Below are 21,596 nucleotides of genomic sequence, written 5' to 3' on the forward strand. Positions count from 1 at the left end.
CTTTGTGATTGCATCCCTAAGCATCACAATTTATCCTATATTAAGCTTAATAAAGCATAAATGCATATGACAGTCAGTATAATGTCATGGTTTAAAAGTATGGACCCTGAAATCAGAAATCCTGGCTTTGAATATCCACTCAGCAACTCACTAGCTGTGCAGCCTGGGGCAAGCAGCTTGTCCTTCCTGTGCCTCCATTTCCTCTTCTGAAAAGTGGGGCTAATGGCATTCCTGTTATGTTGGCTGTCAGGTCTGAATATAGTATCATACGTTTTGCCTACAAATAGGAAGCAATTACTGAGGTTTATCTTTATTATAATAAATACCTTTAGGACAGACACCTCGTTAAGCATTATCTGGTGGAAGCAATTATTTTTTTGTATGTGTAAAAATTGTTTATCATACAAAAGTTTCTTTATGTTTTACAGTTATTTTTAAAATTCTGCCAGATAAAATGTTTAATGGTTGAAAAACTGCTAAATTGCCTGACCAGGAGGTGGTGCAGTGGATAGAGCATCGGACTGGGAGGAGAAAGATGCAGGTTCGAGACCCAAGGTCGCCAGCTTGAGCGCAGGCTCATCTGGCTTGAGCAGAGGCTCACCAGCTTGAGCCCAAGGTCGCTGGCTGGAGCAAGGAGTCACTGGGTCTGCTGTAGCCCCCACCCACGGTCAAGGCACATATGAGAAAACAATCAATGAACAACTAAGGTGCCGCAACGAAGAATTGATGCTTCTCATCTCTCTCCCTTCCTGTCTGTCTGTCCCTATCTGTCCCTCTGTCTGACTCTGTCAAAAAAAAGAAAAACTGCTAAATTGGACTTAATGTAAAATGCTAATTTCAGCAGTGTGAGGGTCAGTAAAAGTGTTTTTAAAAAATGAAAAACATTTTTAAAAGGACCAAGGGCTAACAGCAAAGTTGAGCGTGAAAAGAAAAACAGTCAAAGAAATACCAGCTCACACAAGGCTTGTTCTCTTTCCCAGGGGGACAGAGACTTATTATAGCCGGGTGGTTGCGGTGGAGGGAGGTGGCCGGGAAGGGGCGTGCGGCTGCCGGCACCCTTCTCCTTCACCTGCTCAGTACCCGCTCCTCCGCCTGGGCACGTGACTCGGAGAGCCGCTGATCCGAACATTCATAAAACACCTACTCTATGCCAGCTACTAAGCCAGCACTTTCATCGGTTAGCTCATTCCCACAGCATCCCTGTGAGGCAGGAAATGATGGTTACCCTGATTTCAGGGTATGGATCCTGCCCATAGTACTGGCCTCCTACTTGCCATGCTCACAATCCTAAGCAGCCTTGGGGAAAGCCTAGCTCTGAAAGTTTTTACTCCAGGAGAAAAGGAATCTTGATAAGGTTCTGATTAAAGCAGGACTTGTGTCCCATGAGTAAACAATACCTGAGAAAGAAGCTGCCTCAGTCATTCCTAAGGTTGCACACATGAGTGCATGTGTGTATGCGCATGTCTGTGAGCGTGTGTGAAAGAATAACTTCTATGAATTAAAACAAATACTCAAAACACGAGAAACAATTTTGTGGCAATAATTAACTCATTAATTTAAAAAATACTTATTAAGTGCCTCATAGGTGTCACCCAGGGATCTAGCAGTGAGGGAGACAGATTTGCCCCTTGCCCCATGCATTTTAAATCTAAGAAAAGACACTAAACAACCAAAAGTGTGAAACCAACTTGGACAGGAGAAGTTCAAGACTCAGTGGGCACATAGCACTCTGGTGCATCTCAAAATACACTGAGAGTTAATAGATTCCACACGAGCATTACCTGTAACAACAATCTATGTTGAATGTGCACTTTTAGAAAACAGTGAAACTACTCACACACACTGCATTGCTTCTAATTTAGCTTCAATTTAAGACTGGTTTGGATCTGAGCTAGAAGTCCAGCACTCCTGAATCATTGTGATTGTGATGTTGAACCTTGTGTCTGAAGGTCTCCTCCCACAGAATACTAGAAAGGGTGAAATAGGATGAGGACTAAAGAGTCTCAAGAGAATATTAGTGGGATTCATTTAGGGCTCCAAAGCCTGGGAAATAACCAAAGAATGGTGTTCTGGAAGAACAAGTAAGCAAGGAGCAGCTGGTGAGAGAAGAGTGACAGGTTTGCAGAAGTGCTAAGGGTAGTCATGAGCTGTATAAAACCACCTGAAAACTGGAACTTAAAAATAAGCTAAAAATAAGTTATTTAGAACTTTTTACTGATTTCAGTGAGAGTAAGGGGGAGAGAGCGAGACAGAAATGTTGAGCTGTTCCTGTATGTACCCTGGTCGGGGATTAAGCCAGCAACTTCTGCGCTTTGGGACGATGCTCTAACCAGCTGAGCTATCTGGCCAGGCCAGTAGATACATGGAAAAATGCTCATCTTCGCTGGCTGTTAGAGAAATGCAAATCCAAACTACAATGAGATACCTCCTCACACCTGTTAGATTAGCTATTATCAACAAGACAGGTAATAACAAGTGTTGGAGAGACTGTGGAGAAAAAGGAACCCTCATCCACTGTTGGTGGGAATGTAAATTAGTACAGCCATTGTGGAAAACAATATGGAGGTTTCTCAAAAAATTAAGAATAGAGTTACCATATGACCAAGCAATCCCTCTTCTGGTTATCGACCTGAAAATTTTGAAAACATTTATTCTTAAAGACATATGTACCCCTATATTCACTGCAGCATTATTCACAATGGCCAGGGTATGAAAACAATCTAAGTGTCCTTCAACTGTTTGGATAAAGATCTGGTGTATACATACAATGAAATACTATTTGGCCATAAGAAAGATAAAATTTTGCCATTTGCAACAACATGGATCTTGAGAATATCATGCTAAATAAATCAGATGGAAAAGGACAAGAACATATGATTTCGCTCAAACCTGGGATACAAAACAAAAAGTAACAAGTGAACAAGCAAAACAAACTTATAGACACAGACAACAGAAAGCTGGTTACCAGAGGGTAAGGGGGATAGGGATAGGATGAAGAGAGTAAATGGGGTCAAATATATGGTAACAGAGGAGACTAGACTTTGGGTGATGAGCACACAATGGAATATAGTATGTTAGATGTATGAGAGAATTGTACACCTGAAATGTATATAATGTTACTGACCAATGAATTTAATTAAAAAATATACTAGGGTCATTTACCCACATGGCAAGAAAAGATGACACGATTTCTCCCCACTTCTACGCTGCAAACATGAAACTGGATAAGAAATGACACTGGCCAAGGTCACAGAATTTTGCCACAACCAGTTCCCTGCTTGGTGCTTCACTCACTAGAATCCTGTGGTACCATGGGCTTATCTACTCCAGCAACTGCCCACTGCTGACCACTCAGGAAACTATTCACTTTCCTCTGGCCCCATGGTCTCCATCTCCCATTCAGGGGTGGGTTTTCCCTTTCTGTGGAAATAAATGGCTTTAATTCAAATCACTTTCCTGCTGTTCTGCAAACAAAGTTACTTGTGATGTCATCCTTCATATTTCCACTGACCAGATTCTCTCTCCCTAGTGACTAATGTTACTCCTCACCACCCTGGAATCCAATTTTCATGAAGAATCAGCCAAAGTAGTCTTCCATTTACCTATAATAACATTCAATTCCTGTGAAGCCTAGAAGAAAGTTGGCTAAAAAGTGTCCCTCTGTTAACTCTAGGTGACCTCAAAAAGCTGTTTCTTTCAGAGCAAACTTTTGTGATGGGCCAATTTTGTATAGGAACCACTTTTCCCTCTTAACTCAGGTAACTGTATATTCCTATTTACAGCACCAACCTCCAGAATGCACATGTGTGTATACAGGTAAACAAGAAGTCATTCCATCACAGTTGAACCAATGTACAAGGGTTGTATTTATTCAAAAAACATTTCTTGAGCACCTACTATGTGCCAGACCTATTCTAGGTGCCGAGAAAAAGTTGTAAAGTATCAATAAAATAACTAAGATATTATCATGAAATACTTAGCATTAGAAAAAGAGTTAGAGCCAAAGAGAAAATATACATAGAAAAGACAATTGAGCCAATTCTCTAGGTGATTTTAGCCACCCTCTCCCAAACCAAAACTACCAGCACTTCTGATCACTTATTCATTATATGTGATAATAATTATGAACTTGAACTAAGCTGCTGAAACAGCAATTGAATGATTTCTCTCACTTAACTACTTAGGGGCCCTTCTCAAATTATTTCACATCCTTAGACCATGATATCCTAATCTGTAAAATCAAATTACTGATACCGCCTGCTCATGGAGCTATTGTAAGAATTAAATTTGTTTATGTTAGCACATGGTGTGGCACGTGATTATTTAGATAGCTAGCTCAATTGTTATATTTGTTTCTTATGATTTCAAACATCTTCCAAAGACTTCAACAACTGTATACAGATGTAAATTCAGAGGCAGCATAATACACTTAAGAAAGGATTAGTAGACTGACTGAGGATGAGAAATTCAGAAAGTCAGCTTGTTGGTCACCTATGGAAGTCACCGAGATAACTGTACTTTGTATTTTCTTTCCCTAGCAGCTCTTGTGAAATGATTGGAATGTATCAGGAACAATTTTAAACAATAGTAAACAAAATTTATCCTTTAAAACCATATCTTAGAAAGTAAGCTAAAGAGAGAATAAACAAAGGAGGCTTCTGTCCCTAAATATAATAATTAGCTTCTCTTTATCAGGAGTGGTTTAAATTAAAATAGAGAAAAATTGTTTAATGGTAAATATAGAAAAGTGCTATTTGTAATCCCTTATAAACTTTTTTTTAAGTTGAAGTATAATTGATATATAACATTACATTAGTTTCAGCTGTAGCACATAATGACTTGATATATGGATATACTGTATAATGATCACCACAATAAAGCCATCTCAACACATAGTTACATATTTTCATTTGTAATGAGAACTTTTAAGATCTACTCTCTTAGTAACTTTCAAATCTATAATAAAGAATTATTAACTATAGAGACCATGCTGTACATTACATTCCCAGGACTTAGATATACTGTATTCCCCATGTATAAGACGCACCTTAATTTTAGGGCCCGAAATTTGGGGGGAAAAATGTATTGCATAAAGTTATTGAATTCAAGTTTTATTCATCATAAAATTCATACAACTCATCACTGATCACTATCAAAACTCCCATCTATTGGTTTGTCCTCATCTATGTCTGATGACAAATCAATGTCTTCATATACCGCGTCCTCAGAGGTCGGGAAACGTTTGGGCTGAGAGAGCCATGAGCGCCACGTATTTTAAAATGTAATTCCGTGAGAGCCATACAACAAACCGTGTACGTTACACATCATCCAATAAAAATTTGGTGTTGTCCCGGAGGACAGCAGTGATTGGCTCCAGTCACCCTTAACCATGAACATGAGCGGTAGGAAATGAACAGATTGTAATACATGAGATTGTTTTATATTTTTAATGTTATTATTTTTTTAATTAAAGATTTGTCTGCGAGCCAGATGCAGCCATCAAAAGAGCCACATCTGGCTCACGAGCCATAGGTTCCCGACCTCTGATCTATGGCATTTGAAATGCTACAACCACTGTATAAGACGTACCAGTTTTTAAACCCCAAATAATTTGTAAAAGGATGTGTCCTATACATGGGGAAATACGGTAATGGAAGTTCGTACCTTTGACCACCTTCATCCATTGGGCCCACACCACCTCAAGCGATGAACCTATGTATTCTCTGTATCTATGAGTTCATTTTCTTTGTTTTTTAGATTCCATATATTAAGATCACATGGTATCTGTCTTTCTCTGTATGACTTATGTCACTTGGCATAATGCCCTCAAGGGTCCATCCACGCTGTCACAGATGGTAAGGTTTCCTTCTTTTTGATGATGGAATTATATTTCATTATATATATAATGCGGAATATATATATATATTCCACATTTTCTTTATCCACTCATCTCAGTGGTGGGATTTAGCTGGTTCACACCAGTTAGGCAGAACCAATACCTAATTTTTTGTTGAGTTCGGCAAACCGGTTGTCAAAATGGCACTTGTAATCAGGGTTCTCTCTAAGGTGGGCGCAGGGGCAGCCACCCAATGTGGAAATCACAAATTTACATCCTTTACTCTTTTTTAACATTCATCTGTGCAACAGCGTATTCTAAGCTCCCATAGTAATGTTCATTCTGTCCAGAGGTGAAATAAATTGATGGAACTATATTTGTAATATTTATTTATTCATTTCATAAAACTCATTATACCTTTGAGTGTTAATTCGCTCGCATTTGTTACTGCAGTAAACAAACACATAACGTAAAGAGAAAAAGTGCCAAACCAGGGGTGACAAGCTGTTATTGGAAATACCTTAAATAACAGTTTTATTGTTTTGTCAGGTATTATTTAATATTTTTTCATTAATATTTTAAAATTCTTTCTTATAATCTAGTTTTGTGTACCTCTTTTATTCTTATTTAAGTATTAAATGCATGAAATAATAAACTATCTTTCGGTATATCTTTTTTTATACTTAAAATGGTCATTAGGGCAGAGAATTGGCTGTTAAATTATTTCAATCCCACCACTGACTCATCTGCTGAAAACACTTAGGTTATTCCATGTCTTGGCTATTTTCAATAATGTTGCAGTGAACACGGAGTGCAGTTACTTTTTTGAGTTAGTGTTTTCATTCCCTTCAGATAAATACCAGAAGTGAAATTACTTGATCATACAGTAGTTCTACTTTTAAAATTTTTTTTGCAAAACTTCTATACCGTTACTAACAGTGCACAAAGGTTCCCCTTTCTCTACATCCTTGCCAACACATTTCTCATCTTTTCAGTAAAAGCCATCCTAACAGGTGTGAGGTGATAGCTTGTTGTGGTTTTGATTTGCATTTCCCTGGTGATTAGTGAACACCTTTTCATCTACCTGTTGGCCATCTGCATGTCTTCTTTGAAAAACATTTATTCAGATCCTCTTCCCATTTTTAATCAGATTTTTTTTCACTATTGAGTTGTATGAATTCTTTATGGTTTTTTGGACATTAACCCCTTATCTGACTTGCAAATATTTTCTCCCATTCTAATAGATTGCCTTTTCATTTTGTTGCTGATTTCTTTTGCTGTGAAGAAGTTTTTCAGTTTGATGTAGTCCCATTTGTTTATTTTTGCTTTCACTGTTTTTGTTTTCGGTGTCAAATACAAAGTATCATCACCAAGACCCATTTCAGGGACATGATCCCTTATGTTTCTTCTAGGGGTTTTATAATTTCGGGACTTATATTCAAGTCATTAATCCATTTTGAGCAAATTTTTGTGTATAATATGAGAAAGTGATCCAGACTCATTCTCTTGCATGTGTGTAGCTCACCAGTTTTCTCAACACCATTTATTGAAGGGACTGTCCTTACCCTATTGTATATTATTGGCCCCTTTGTCATAAATAAATTGACCATGTATGCAAAGGTTTATTTCTGGGCTCTCTATTCTGTTCCATTCACCTATGTCTGTAATTTTATAGTGCAAATTCTAGAATACTTTCCATAAGAATCAGCTAATAGTTTGATTTCTTGATAGTCTTCGGTTCCTTGCTAAGCCTGTAGCAACTCTCAGATGCTGTGATTGTGAGAAATTTTACAACATAATGAAAAGAAAGATCACATATTAGAAGAAATGTATTTTAGTGAGTTACTTTGAAGGGACTTAAAAGAGACTTAAATGTCACTCTTTAAAAATCTCTTATTGTGTACAATGCAGATGTTGCTGTAGTCCCATTTGTTTATTTTTGTTTTTGTTGCCTTTGTTTTCAGTGTCAAAGTATCATCACCAAGACCCGTTTTTAGACACCGTTGTATATACCCATTTGGCCAAAGGCAATAATAGTCTACTTGGATTAACGACTTTTTAAGGATATTCCAGTCTTGCCAAGTTATTTTTCCTTCTACCAGGAAAAATACATGCATTAATATTTCCAGAATAGTGAACCCTTCTAGCATATTGCTACTTGGTCACTGGCATTGGCAATCCTCAGTGCCAGCCTACTAAGCAACAAATTCTGGTTTTACTAAAACCTGGGCAAATATACATTAGTCATATCTTTTAAAAAAAAAAAAAAGTCATTTCCTTTCGCTTGAAATGAGCACATCCTGATCTTCCTGAGGACTGGTAAAGAAAAAAGTGCTTTTGAACCATCCAGGATTAAACAATTTACACACACATTCACACACTCAACTACTTGCATTCGCTATCACTAACTTAATTTCTGATTTTCAAATTTGCATACAGGGAGGAGGTAAGTATAGCTTGAAGTGTCCGTTTAGCACTGCTCCAAGCAATCATCTCTGGCAGAATGAAGCGGAAGTGATTGAGAAAAATCTCTTCCCCTCCCGGGCCTGGGCTCTCTTTCCCACTCGTGCCCCACCCCCAGTATCTCTAATCTCTAAACCCCTGGACAGTCAGAGGCGCCACAGTCCCCGCCCCCTCTCGCTGCCAAGAGTGGTTGGTCTTAACCTTTTTTGGGTTAGGATCTACAGAAAACTCTGGACCTTAGCACAGCTTCAAAGCTTTGCAAAAACTTTCAGGAGACCAGGGACTTGAAACACACTTCGAATTGCAATATTAAGAATCCCATCATTGGCCCTGGCCGGTAGCTCGGTTGGTTAGAGCGCCATCCCCCATGCCCGGGGTTCCATCCCTGTCAGGGCACACACAAGACTCAACCAATGAATTCATAAATAAGTGGAACAACAAATCAATGTTGCTATCTCTCTCCCCCTTCCTCTCTCTAAAAATCAATTACAAAAAAGAACCTCATCACTAAAATTCCTGAGTTAGGGCAATTAGACAACAAAGCTCATCCCCAGTGAGACACCAGGAACAGACGCGCTCCAGAACTGAGCACTTTCACTTGTAAGAAACCAAAAAGAGGGGTTAGGGGAAGAAAGAAGAGGGCTGCTGGGGAGGGGGGGGGGAGAAACAGAAAAGAGACAAAGAGAAAAGGAAAGAGAAACGTGACAAATTAGAGGGGTGCAGTGGGAGGGGAAGTAGAGACCGCAGAGGAGGTGGGGTAGAGGAAGGCAGATTCAGAGTGGCTTGGAGACAACGAGGAGGAGAAAGGAGAGATACGGAAGGGAGAACATAAAGGAGAGAGTAGACAAGAGACCCAGGGACCCAGAGAGAGGCGACGAGCTCTAGGAAAGAGACACCGTACTCTTTTCTCCCTCCCCAGGGCAGGGCGCCTCAGAAAAGCTAATTTCCACGAGGTGCTGTGGACCGCGACCCGCTGCCCGGGAGCTCCGGGTGCCTCTGGCCTCGGCCTCTTGAAGCCGAGAGTCCCGCACTGGCCGGACAGGCAGGGAAATGGTCTGGAAGGAGGCGGTCCGCACTCCGCTTTCTCCTCCCCTCTTCTCCTAGAGGCGGGCACCCGGGGTATTTGAGCGCCGGAGGACCCGCGGCCCCCCCGCCTCCGCCCCCCATTCAAGAAGCCACTCCGCTATCCCCGCCAGCACAGGGCGCCCGCCGCGCCTCAGAGCGCACGTTCCGCGCTTTCTCCTACACGTTCCCTGGACATTATGCGGCCGAGTAGCCGAGCCCCAGTCCTCCTACTGCTACTCCTCCGGCTCCTCCTGCGGCCCGAGCGGCTCAGCTCTCGGCAGGCGGCGGCGTTGCTCAGCCGAGCGCAGACGGGACCCTCGCGGCGAGACCTCAGCAACTCCTAAAGTCAAAAGTTGGCGGCGGGCGCCAGGCTTCGCGCGCTCTACGCGGCCGCTGCCTCGCGTCGCCGCAGTAGCCAAGGAGGACAGGAGGGAGGGGGTGAGGGCATCGGGGGGAGGGGTGGGGAGCATCATGCAGTTTGTATCCTGGGCCACACTGCTAACGCTCCTAGTGCGGGACCTGGCCGAGATGGCAAGCCCAGACGCCACGGCGGCCGTGCGCAACGGCAGGCTGCATCCGAGGCAAGGTAACGAGGTTCCGGCCCCCGGGACCCCTCCGCCCCTGTCGCCAGGCTCCGCGCCCGGGAGCGGGCACCCTGCAGCGGAAGCCTCTTTCCTTTTCCTAGAAAGAATTATTTCTCGCTTTGCAGCCTCTGACTTCTTTAGGTCACACCCAGCCAATTTCTAGAGTGACACTGTGGAAGGAACTTATCCCCCAAGCCCTTTGCTTTTAGCCTGATTTCTCCCCTTCTCAACGCTCATGCTCCAAACTACGATAACTGGTGGCAACGGCTAGCGGCGTTTTATTTTATTCAGAGTATTTGTCTGAATGTGCAATTACCTTATGTATTTTTACTTGTTCACTTTTCCGGCTCCTAATGATGTAGCCTCAGCGCCTAGCACAGTTCCTGGCTCTTCCTAGCACACAGTAGGAGCTCAGCAAATATTTGTCCACTGACTGAGGCTGAAGGGGTTGATTCAAATGGGGAAAAGACAACCTGCTGGGGCAAAAAGCTCAGGACAAAGCCCTTACCTTTATTTTAATTTAAAACTTGCGGATAAATGAATTACTGGTTTCTGTGTCTCTGCTTCTCTCTGCAGTGAAATTATTAGAGACTCTAAGCGAATACGAAATCGCGTCTCCCATCCGAGTGAACGCTCTCGGAGAACCCTTTCCCACGAACGTGCACTTCAAAAGAAGGCGACGGAGCATTAACTCTGCCTCTGACCCCTGGCCTGCCTTCTCCTCCTCCTCCTCCTCCACCTCCTCCCAGGCGCATTACCGCCTCTCCGCCTTCGGCCAGCAATTTCTATTTAATCTCACCGCCCATGCCGGATTTATCGCTCCACTGTTCACTGTCACCCTCCTCGGGAAGCCCGAGGAGAACCAGACAAAGTTTTATTCCGAGGAGGAAGCAGAACTCAAGCACTGTTTCTACAAAGGCCATGTCAATACCAAGTCCGAGCACACGGCGGTCATCAGCCTCTGCTCCGGAATGGTGAGTGAGCCCCCCCCCCTCCGCCTTCTGAAAGACTTAATTGCTCTCTAGCCTAAGACCCTCACTATGCCCAGTCACGACTGTGGCGTTAAGTTTGATATGGAAGTCGTTTGGTTCCTGCGCTTTGGGTGGCTGACGAGATCGTGTGCGTGCATTCGAGAGGAGCGCACGCGTCCGCCCTCAGGGGGTTCTGAATATTTGGAGCTTTCTAGGGTCCTAACCCAGTTTAGCTGCGCTTTGCCTGACGCCAGGTGGCGGCTTGGAAGTTGGTTTCCGAAGTCGGGGAGTTAGAAGCAAACTCAGCCTCCCAGAAGCAGCTGAATGCAGGGAGGACCCGACTTCTTATTGGTGCGTCTTGAGTCGGGGTATGGGCTAAGGATCACCAGGCTTGGGTCCGGGGAGTTCCTTCGGTGGTCATGGTGTGTTGGCGTTTTACTCAAGCCCCCCCCCTTTTTTTTTCACGCGCCAGGAACCCCGAGGCTGAACAGGATTGACAAGGAACAGGTCCCGTCCCCTGAACGGAAGGGTGGGCCTGGAGCTCCGGGGGCGGGGAAGAGGGCGGAGCCTGTCCCAGGCTTTGAATGCGGGTAGAGAGTGGTAGTGGGGTGCGGCGCAGGCCGACTCTGCACCCTGCTGGCGGGGTGGCACGGTGAAGCGTAAATACTGGGAGAGAGCCTGGAGATGTCGACTCCGAGATTTGGAGTTTTCTTGGGCGGCTGTCACCCACAGGGGTTCCCTGATAATCAGAGGACGAAGCCTGCGAGGCACGTTTCCCCAGAAAGGGAGGCCGAGGGGGCGGGGCGGTCACCTACCTGCGCAGCAAAATGCAGATTTAGCCGGGGATCCTACCTGGTATTCCGATCCCCTGCTTACAACTTCTCCACAACTTTGCCCTCAAGGAGTTCCTACACGGCATCCGCCCTCTCCCCCCGTGACATTTGAGGATCAACAATCAGATTCTGACCGGACAGACAGTCCTTGATTTTCTCAAGCGACGTGTGCTTTGCTGCCGCGCGCGTGTGACGCAGAAACTTTCCTGGGGTCAGGCTCTCCCAGCGCACGGCGCCCGAGTGATGCATTAGTCTTAAGCACCCACACTCCCTAATGTCACCCCCTTTTTTCTTAAGTGGAAGCATAGATACTTACCCGGGGTGCTCAGCTGCCCCCTCTGCGCGCTGCTGTTGTGGATCCGGAGATCCCCATCTGGATGTCGCATCCATCTTCGCCGCTCAACGGATGAGTCGGGAAGGGAGCTAGGCAAGCGTGGACGAGGGGAGAGGTTTGGCCTGCTGGAATGCGGGCACGGGAATGATCCCATTTAGCCCCTAGCAAAGAGCCGGGAGCGGCGGCGCCTCATTGAGATTGTTTGGGGGTGGGCGGAGACGGCAGTATAGCGAAGGCAGATGGGGTGCTGCGGCAAGTCATTGCTGCCTCTAGACCTAGGTAGCACGGGAGCCCAGGAATCCTGTTCTTCGAAAGGTCCGGCCGGGGTGGGCATAAATCAGGCTCCGGAACCAAGGGCATCAGAACGCCAGCAGATCCCCCAATTTCATAACATAACGGATAGGGCTGCGTCTGTACGTCAAGTTTGTAAACAGCCTTTACTCCTCCCCCTCCCCGCCTCCACACCCCGCTGAGTGGCCCTAGCAGTTGTAGGAATATTTTGCTGCGCAGGACCTTAATTTCTATTGGCAATTTTGGGTAGAAACTCGCATGTGGAACTCGAATGGTATAACTCTTAGGGAGCTGAGGGCCAGGACTTAAGAAACGAGACCTAGACCCTGTTAACCCAGTTTATATTGCATTTAATTTGCAATCTACCTTTTTTGGAGGGTGGTGGGGAGTTCTAAAACACATCTTAAATATAGACGCGCTTACCTGATCTAGCCTCCAAGCCCTCGCCCCTTTGTCTTCTTTCCGGAATTTACGTCTCCCCCCAAGATTTCCCCTTCCTGTTTTTGTAGCAGCAGAATTGTGAAATTTCTGGAGGCCCACCCAAGAAATTTTTCACTCTTCTGCGTGGGCCAGGCTGTTTCCCCTGTCGTCCCACACCTCCCTGAATTCCATCTCAGATGTGTGTCTTACCTTTTCTGAGCACCCCTACCTACCCTAATTGTAGCTCCCTTTACTTCCCTCCCGCTATCGTTAGGACTGATGTCTAAGAAATATTTCCATCCGGCTTTCCTCCAGCCTTTTCTCTCTCATCTCTGCCACTTACAAGTTAATGATGCTTGGATGCAAGATCACATCACCCTGCTCGCTAACTCTGCATAGCTTCCCACTGCCTAGTGAACAACTGTAAGCTCCATCTGGTACTTCAGACCATCTGCAGTATACCTTCTTGTCCCTGTTATGTCCACATGTCCAGGGTGGTCTCTCAAGTGTTTCCCCACAAGTCCTGTATTTCAGGAAATCTGCTTTTGCCTCTTTTTCTGAATTTCCTTTGCATCGTAATCCTCCGTCATTGCCTTTGAGCCACTGGTTTTATTTGTTCATCTCACCCAGTTTCACATGCTCAATTCCTTCCCTTCTTTTGAAGTGTCACTTACCTATCTTCTTTCCCTAAGAAACCTCTTCCTGGTCCTATAGACTGGTGTCATGTCTCCCTCTCCACCTCCATAGAAGCATGTCTGTGTTTTTCTCATGGTCATTAGTATGCTCTCCTTTGTGTTAGTTCTTGATATGGTATGTTCTGTCCTTTTCTCCTTGGCAACAGGGTCAGCATCAATTCATTTCTCTCCTGTTTGGAGTCATATATTGTAGGTACACAGTTCCTGTGTTTGAATAAGTGTTCACCTTGACCAAGCAAGGATTATCCTTTGGTCAGGCAACTATATTTGTGAATCAATAACATAATTAATTTGGTACCTTATAGATTTATCTATACCATTTAGATAAATGGTATAGATAATCTATACCATTTATCAAACTCTCATTATATGCTCTGTAATGAGTACTTTACATTTGCATTATCTCATGCAAAATTGTCACAAAAAGCCAATCCTTAACTCGCTTAACAGATTGGGACACTGAGGCTTTGAGTGCTGGAGATTTGACTAAGGTCTCACAGCTCTGAAGTGGTGGAATTGAGGTTCCCACCCATCTTTCTGACCTGTGCGCTTAACCATTCAGAGACTAAATCTATATTCCTAAAGAGAATTTTAGAGTTTTTTTTTTAAAGGCACTGAACCAAAGGCAGGATAACTGAGTTCTGGATTCAGCACTGGTACTGTTCAGTTGCTTCTGTGCCACCCAAGGGGAACTTTGGACAAGTCACTTCCTCCCTCTGGGCCTCAGTTTCCCTTTTTACCACAGGTGCCAGATCCTCCAGGTTCTTTTCCAGTGTGTGTGGCTTGTCTCAGGTGTGTTTTACATATTATTGTACATAACCTGTGCCTTGTTCAGAGATCAGAGGTATGTGTGGAAGACAGACAGAGCTGTCTGGGTGAAAATAAATATGTTAAATCACTTCTCAGGAAACCAGCTGTTCTGTTGCTTAGTCTGACCACACCAGAGCTGTGCCCTCATTGAGCCAATGAATCATGTGGAGAACTTTTTTAAAGCTATAGATTTAGACCTTACCCCTGGAAATCCCAAATTTGCAGGTAAGCGACAATGCCCCAAATCTAAATTAAAAAAAAAAATCTTCCCAGGCAATTTTGATACTTAGCTGGCTTTGGGAACCCTTGTCTTGGCATAATGCTTCACAAACTTTATCATGAATAAGAATACCATGGAGTGCTCATTAAAATTCCAATTCCTGGGCCCTACCCTGAGATTTTGATTCAGTAGAACAGATTTGGGGTGGAGCATGATTATTATTCAAATTGCTAACAAACTTCTGAATGATGTTAAATGATCTTTAAGGACAGTCATTTCCCTTGTGTCTAGAAGAAGATAGAGGGCCTCTGCTTTTCTTTATTCTTTTCTTTTCTTTTTTTTTTTTTATTTCCAGTTCAGGAAAGGAACAACTGAGGATGAGAGAAAGGCTTGATTTCTCCACTTAAACACTGCATGGCATGAGGCACTTTTTAGTGCTCTTGTAATGTTTGGTTTGGGTGGTTCAGCCTTGAGGCATCATCAGAACTTGTTGGTATGTGGGAAGGAGAAGAAAACAGTTCTTTCAAGGTGCTTGGCAAGAATGATTGGGAATAAGTTGTATTCTGGGGGTTAGATGCTAACACCACAACACAAAAAGCCACTAAAGCATTTTAAGCCCTTACAAGGTGTCACTTTGCAAAGCTCTTTAAATGCATTATCTCATTTAATCTGCAGGATGGCCCTTTGTAGTATTTTTATTCCTAATTGACAACAAGGAAGCTGAAGCTTAGCATTAAAGAACTTATCCAAGGTGGGAGGGTAAATGGTGGTGCAGAGACTGGAACCTAGGGCAGCCTAACTCCAAAGCCTTGTATCTTGTTATTCCCTGTTGCAAAGGGAAGGGCTGGTGAGAGACTTGTGCTAGTGTGACAGGTGGCATCACTTTGCATGCCTTATGGTCAACATATGCTTCCTGAATTTGAATTGCTGATAAGGCTGCCACCAGTCAGCTTATCCCTTGGAGGTTACACTCATCCCTAAGTTTGCAGGCTGTCTTCCCCCGGAAAAACACCCTCTCAGCAGCCTGTAGAAGGGAATATTGGGTTAGAACTTGAGCACCAAGGAAGTATTTTTTAGAGATAGATATTTGGGTAGAGGTGCAATGAAGTATAGTCAAATGAAGGATAAGGTACTGTCACGGCCGAGTATGAAAGTAAACTGTTTCTCCAATTGTGTCAGCATTTTCAGTTTAAGCAGCCGTCATGACAAAGGACAGGAGAGGGGGAGGGGTGGAGAAGCAGATGGGCGCTTCTCCTGTGTGCCCTGGCCGGGCACAGTCTCCACTTTGAAATATTTCATTGTTTATTAAATCAACGTATCATCTCTTCCTTTGCAGCTGGGCACATTCCGGTCCCACGATGCGGATTATTTTATTGAACCACTACTGTCCATTGATGAGCAAGAAGATGAAGAGGAACAGAACAAACCCCACATTATCTACAGGCGCAGTGTCCCCCAGAGAGAACCCTCTGCAGGAAGGCACATATGTGACACTTCAGGTATTAGATTTTGCGTCCTCAGACATCCTAGTTTAGACAGATGGGATCATTGTCATGCTACAAAGATGGAGCTCTTCATAGGCTACAAAGCACTACCACTCACATTGCGTCACATTTCATCTTCTGGTGAGGTAGTATGTTCCCACTGTACAGATGTGAAAGCTAAAGAGAGTCTTGCTAATTTGTCAAAAGTTGCACAGCTAATACATAACAGGCCAGGATTCAAACTCAGATAGCAGTGAAGCCAAGGCCACCATGGGCAGAGCAACGTCTTTTGTTGAAGTTGCTAAGTTTTTTATTAAGCTTTAGTAAAGTCTTATGCTATGATAGCCATATCCTCAGTCAGCAGTTCTTATGTTTCTTGTTTTCTATTTATTTTTGTAATATGTCAGGTTACAAAACAGTCTTACAAATGGAACTCATGGAAACATCTGTGTCTTTCTCAGACTTTTTCTTGTCAGCTCCGTTGAGCTCGTGCTCTGTGGCTATGTGACATATGCGACTGGGAGCCCTGGTTGCAGTTGGGTTCCTGTCCAAGGCGCATGCGCCGCAGCAGACTTCCTTCCAGCCTGGCCAGGCTCGTTGAGGCTTTATGCTGATATCTTTGGCCATTGTCAAGGATGTGTCTATAATTCTGGGCACCCTAGAAAGCTTTATGCTTGTTTGTGTTTCTCACCCTGCAGTCTTGAAGCAGCCCTTTACTGTCTTTGAAGCTTGGTTACTTTCTCTGATGATAGCTTATTATTAAAAATCATCTCTCAGTTGGGTCCTCAGTTTTAGAATGTATATTTTGAAAAAATTACTGGAATTACTGTTTCTAAAACTTTATCCTTCTTATTTTTTTAATTTTAAAAATTGCTTTTCTGGATTAAACAACTTTTCAGGGTCTTTCTGCCATCTCCAAATAAGACCAAATTCAAGACCAACAAGTAATTTCCTAAAACATTTCCCAAATGATCATATGTGTTTTTAACAAGATTGAATAATGACTTGTCGTCTAGCCCAGGAAATCACAAATGTTCATTTCCTCTCATATGTGTATCACAGTGATTGGCAAAATGCGGTTCCCAAGCCACATGTAGCTCTTTGGCCCCTTGAGTGTGGCTCTTCCACAAAATACCACGTGTGGGTGCTACCTCGATAAGGAATGTACCTACCTATAGAGTTTAAGTTTAAAAAATTTGGCTCTCAAAAGAAATTTTAATCGTTGTACTGTTGATATTTGGTTCTGTTGCCTAATGAGTTTGCTGACCACTGGGTTCATCCAATGTGACAGAGTATAGTGTCGTCTTCTCTCCTGGATTTATTATTTCTAAAGTGACTCCTTTAATGACAGAACATTGGCTCTCTATAACCTGAAGTAGCCAGGGAGCAGCGTCATATGATGTAGCATTATAGGCCTCTTGGCTTTATCCCATTCAATGCTGTGTCCTTACCACAGAGCTAGGCAGACTATAACTGAAATAGTCTGTCTGTTAGACTCTCTGGAGAGCCAAGGGGTGGGAGTAGGAAAATGTGATAGGTGTACTTAGAAACTATGTAGTAACAACAGCTTGATTGATGCCAAGAGTGCCAGCTCCGAGCAAGTTCATTGACAGGACATACATCACATTTTGCTGACAATGCTAATAAGAATGTCAACATTTTCTTCTTGACTTCCCAAATCAAAATTAGCAAGTGCATATTTTATATGTGTACATGAATATATATGTACGTACATCTATCTATGTACACACACATATATAGCATGTGATAGAAAGGAAATCTATGATTCCTCCCTTTCTATCTTAGCAGTATATGTTCAAAAGATACTCAAATGATATTTTTCTTGATCATTTTATTGAACAGTGGCACTTTGTGACATTCTTCTGCGTGAAGTAGCAAACCAACATATTTTTAAAACTACCATTTATTACGGTTCTATTCTCTATTGTCATTGTACAGAGCACTTTGTCTATACTCCTTCACTCAATCTTTCCACAACCCTGTCATATGGGTAGCATTCTAACTGCCACTGGACCTGGTAAAGGAGCTGAGGCTCTCAGAGAGGAAGCAACTTGCAGATTTACAACTAGACCATAATTGAACCCATGTTTGCCTGTCTTGTCCCATGATTCGTGTTCTCTGTTCAGGTTGTGTGTGTGCATAAGAGGGAGAGGAGACATAGTAACATCATTCAAAATATCTTCAAAGTTTATTTTTTTGATCAGTTGCCCAAATTAATGAACATTTGTGATTTCCTGGGCTAGACGACAAGTCATTATTCAATCTTGTTAAAAACACAAAGAAGAGGGAAATCTGAACAGGTAAAGACTGAGGACAGTGGAAGATACCTTTTTCAAAAAAGCTTATTTGAGTTCTGGTCATTATTAGTATTGGGGCCTGGAAGTACCACATTCCAAATCACCACTATCAACTGTTTTTCCTTCTGATTTTGGCTTGTCAGTGACCAGTATGGTGGGCCCTTCTTTCATCCCAGCAGCTTTGATTGTGTCTTCCAAAGGTGGCTGCTGGACTTGGCCACCTGATTTCCCCTTTCCAGCTGCTCTGCACCCCTTTTCTCAGTTCAGATGCAGGGAGCTCAGAATAGTTGGAAGAACCTCAGAATATGGCACAGTTAACCAGCAGCCCTTAGAGCAGGGTCCCCAAACTTTTTACACAGGGGCCAATTCACTGTCCCTCAAACCATTGGAGGGCCGCCATATACAGTGCTCCTCTCAGTGACCACCAATGAAAGAGGTGCCCCTTCTGGAAGTGTGGCGGGGCTGGATAAATGGCCTCAGGGGGGTGCCTGCATTAGAGGGATGGACCAGCAGGTCATGGAAACTTATGAAACCAGGAAGCCTTGGCACAGGGAGTAAAAATAAGTGGAGGATGGGAGGAAACCCTCTGGCCTGAGAGGAAAACATCCCCTTGGTAAATATCAATCCATTGACCTTCAGGGATTACCCCCAAGAGCAGTGATTGGTAACCAAGAGTAAATTTTAGAAGTACCCTTAAATGCCACATACAAATGCAGATTTTTGAAACAAATAAACAAACCCCTCTCTCAGCCAAAAAAGCTGGAGCAAGAATCAGAAGGTTTAGTTGAGTGTTCCAAGCAGTTCAGAAGCTCCTCTAAACAGGAGAATCCCTTCTAAAGTTGGATTTAAAGTACTAATTACTGTCCATAGCTCGTTGCGTGCTTTGCCCTTGGACTTGGCTTTCTCCGTTATTTTCTGTGTCTTCTCATAGGATGATAGAATATTATATTTGAACTAGAGGAAACCTTAGCAGTCAGCTCTAGTCCACTATGCTAATTCAGTGCAAATGAGCATGTAGCCTGGGATGTTAAGTTATCTATTTCCAGGAGTAATATCCTATATATTCAATATCAATCCATCAGAATTTGAGATACCTCAAGCCTGGGAACAGAGGCTTGTAGACCCCCTGTTGTGCTATGTATAACCCTTTATTTTCTGGACCAGGGGAGTCTGCCCAGGGCAGGGCACTGTGGCTCTGTACTACTCCCTACAGATGAAATTTGTCTTATTCATTTCTGATTTTTTGTATATGTTTAATTTTCAAAAATGATTATGCCACACCAGGCGGTGGTGCAGTGGATAGAGCATCGGCCTGGGCACAGAGGAGTGAGGTTTAAAACCCTGAAGTCTCCCTCTTGATCATGGGCTCACCAGCTGGAGCGTGGGGTCGCTGGCCTGAGCGTGGGGTCATTGACATGACCCCAAGGTTGCTGGCTTGAAACTTAAGGTGGCTGGCTTAGCCCAAGGTTGCTGGCTTGAGCCAGGGGCCACTCACACTGCTGTAGCCTCCCAGTCAAGGCACATATGACAAAGCAATCAATGAACAACTAAGATGCCATAACAAAGTATTGATGCTTCTCATCTCCCTTCCTATCTGTCAGTCCCTATCTGTCTCTCTCTCTGTCTCTCCCACACACACACACACACACACACAAAAGAGGATTCTGAAATAACATTAAAAAGAGTTGTGAGTAAAGAGCTTTATATAGTGAAAACTTCGTGGGTTTAGAAAGGCATCTACAACTTATTCATGTTGCATTTACTCATTGAGCCATGAAATATTTATTGAGTAACTTCTGGCCATGAGGGTAAAACCAGAATCCCTTAATCCAATTATTTATTGACCTCAAGCACATTGAGAGCATAAAGTAAGAATAGCATGTACCTTACAAGGGTGGGGTCAGGACTAAGTGAGTAAGGCTCCCAGAAGTGTTTAGAGGTGGTAGACAATCTCTGAATAGCAGATTTATTTATTTATTTATTTATTTATTTATTTTTAATTTTAATTTTTCTTAAGTGAGAAGCCAGGAGGCAGGAGGCAGAGAGACAGACTCCTGTGTGTACCCTGACTGGGATCCACTCAGCAAGCCACCCACCAGGCGATGCTCTGCCCATCTAGGGCTGTTGCTCAGCAACCAAGCTATTTTAGTGCCTGAGGTGAGGCCATAGAGACATCCTCTGCACCCAGGGCCAACTTGTAACCAAGCCATGGCTGCGGGAGGAGAAAAAAGAGAGGGGGGGGAGAGGAAGAGAGAGAGAGAGAGAAGGGAGGGGGGAGGGGTAGAGAAGCAGATGGTTGCTTCTCCTGTGTGCCCTGGCCAGGAATTGAACCCAGACATCCATATGCCACGCTGATGCTTTACCACTAAGGCCAACAAGCCAGGGCCAGATTTTTATTTTTTAATGAAGATTAGGAAGTAGAAATTAAAACACTATTGTGAGGGAAGGAAAATTCAAAATACTAAAAGCCAAAGTTAAATGGGTTGCTGTGATTAAGCTTAGAGTTTCTTGGTAACCTGGTCACAAGGGCTTATGGGCCTTGTCCAAGGTCACTTGTAAGCCAGTGTCAGAGGTGAGAGCCCCTTCTGTCTGCTTGTTTCCACTATACCTCCACAGCCTATGAAGACTGTCTTTCTGGCAAGTTTCCCTTGGCCCTGTGGCTCTCCTTCCTGTGGCGTCTCTGTTTTGCCCTCATTGGTTGTATGTGTGTGCGTTTGTGCCACTTGAGTATCTGCATTTGTTTGTGACTTTCATCCTGTTTGTAAGTTTCTCAGGATTCAAGTAGGTGTGTGGGGAATTTTCTTTTTCCTATAGCGTGCCCTTGTGACTACAGTGTACCCTACACAGTGGGTCCCCACTAGAGTTCACTGAGGTGATCCGCTTGCCTCACACCAGGGGCCTGCCCACGTGGAGGCCATGCGAGCCATGCAGGAGAGTCTGCTGCATCTGTCAGCCACTCTTTCCATCCTCACATTGCATTTCCAGAGGAGACTCCTAGTTCTGTCATGTAGACACTGTTTGACCCTGAGTTTTGCACAGGGGAATGTAATTGTTCTTATCAGTGAGATAGATATGCTTTCTGGTAGGTGTATGAGAATGGTCAGGGGAGTGGGCCAACAGGAAATAGATTGTTTTGTTTGCCTGGGTGTAAAAGAGCATTTTTCTGTTACTAAAATACCTCTTTCACCTCCTTTCTCAGTAAGGCCAGCTGACTTTTGTTTCTTAAGTCATTTAGGAATTTTATACTTACTGACCCATCAATGCCACTTCTA

The 21,596-nt window shown here is 43.5% G+C and overlaps 1 protein-coding gene across 1 annotated transcript in view; it reads left to right on the forward strand.

The window, feature by feature from the left end:
* Window positions 1-9,833: 9,833 nt before the first annotated feature.
* ADAMTS9 (ADAM metallopeptidase with thrombospondin type 1 motif 9) overlaps window positions 9,834-21,596 on the forward strand; it is a 175,809-nt gene continuing 164,046 nt past the window's right edge. The window contains exons 1-3 of the mRNA XM_066244506.1: window positions 9,834-9,950; window positions 10,525-10,922; window positions 15,859-16,021. Coding sequence (XP_066100603.1) covers window positions 9,836-9,950; window positions 10,525-10,922; window positions 15,859-16,021 — 676 coding nt within the window. The 5' untranslated portion in view covers window positions 9,834-9,835. The remainder of the gene's footprint in view (window positions 9,951-10,524; window positions 10,923-15,858; window positions 16,022-21,596) is intronic.

Source organism: Saccopteryx bilineata, chromosome 10, assembly GCF_036850765.1.
Source record: "Saccopteryx bilineata isolate mSacBil1 chromosome 10, mSacBil1_pri_phased_curated, whole genome shotgun sequence".
NCBI lineage: Eukaryota > Metazoa > Chordata > Mammalia > Chiroptera > Emballonuridae > Saccopteryx > Saccopteryx bilineata.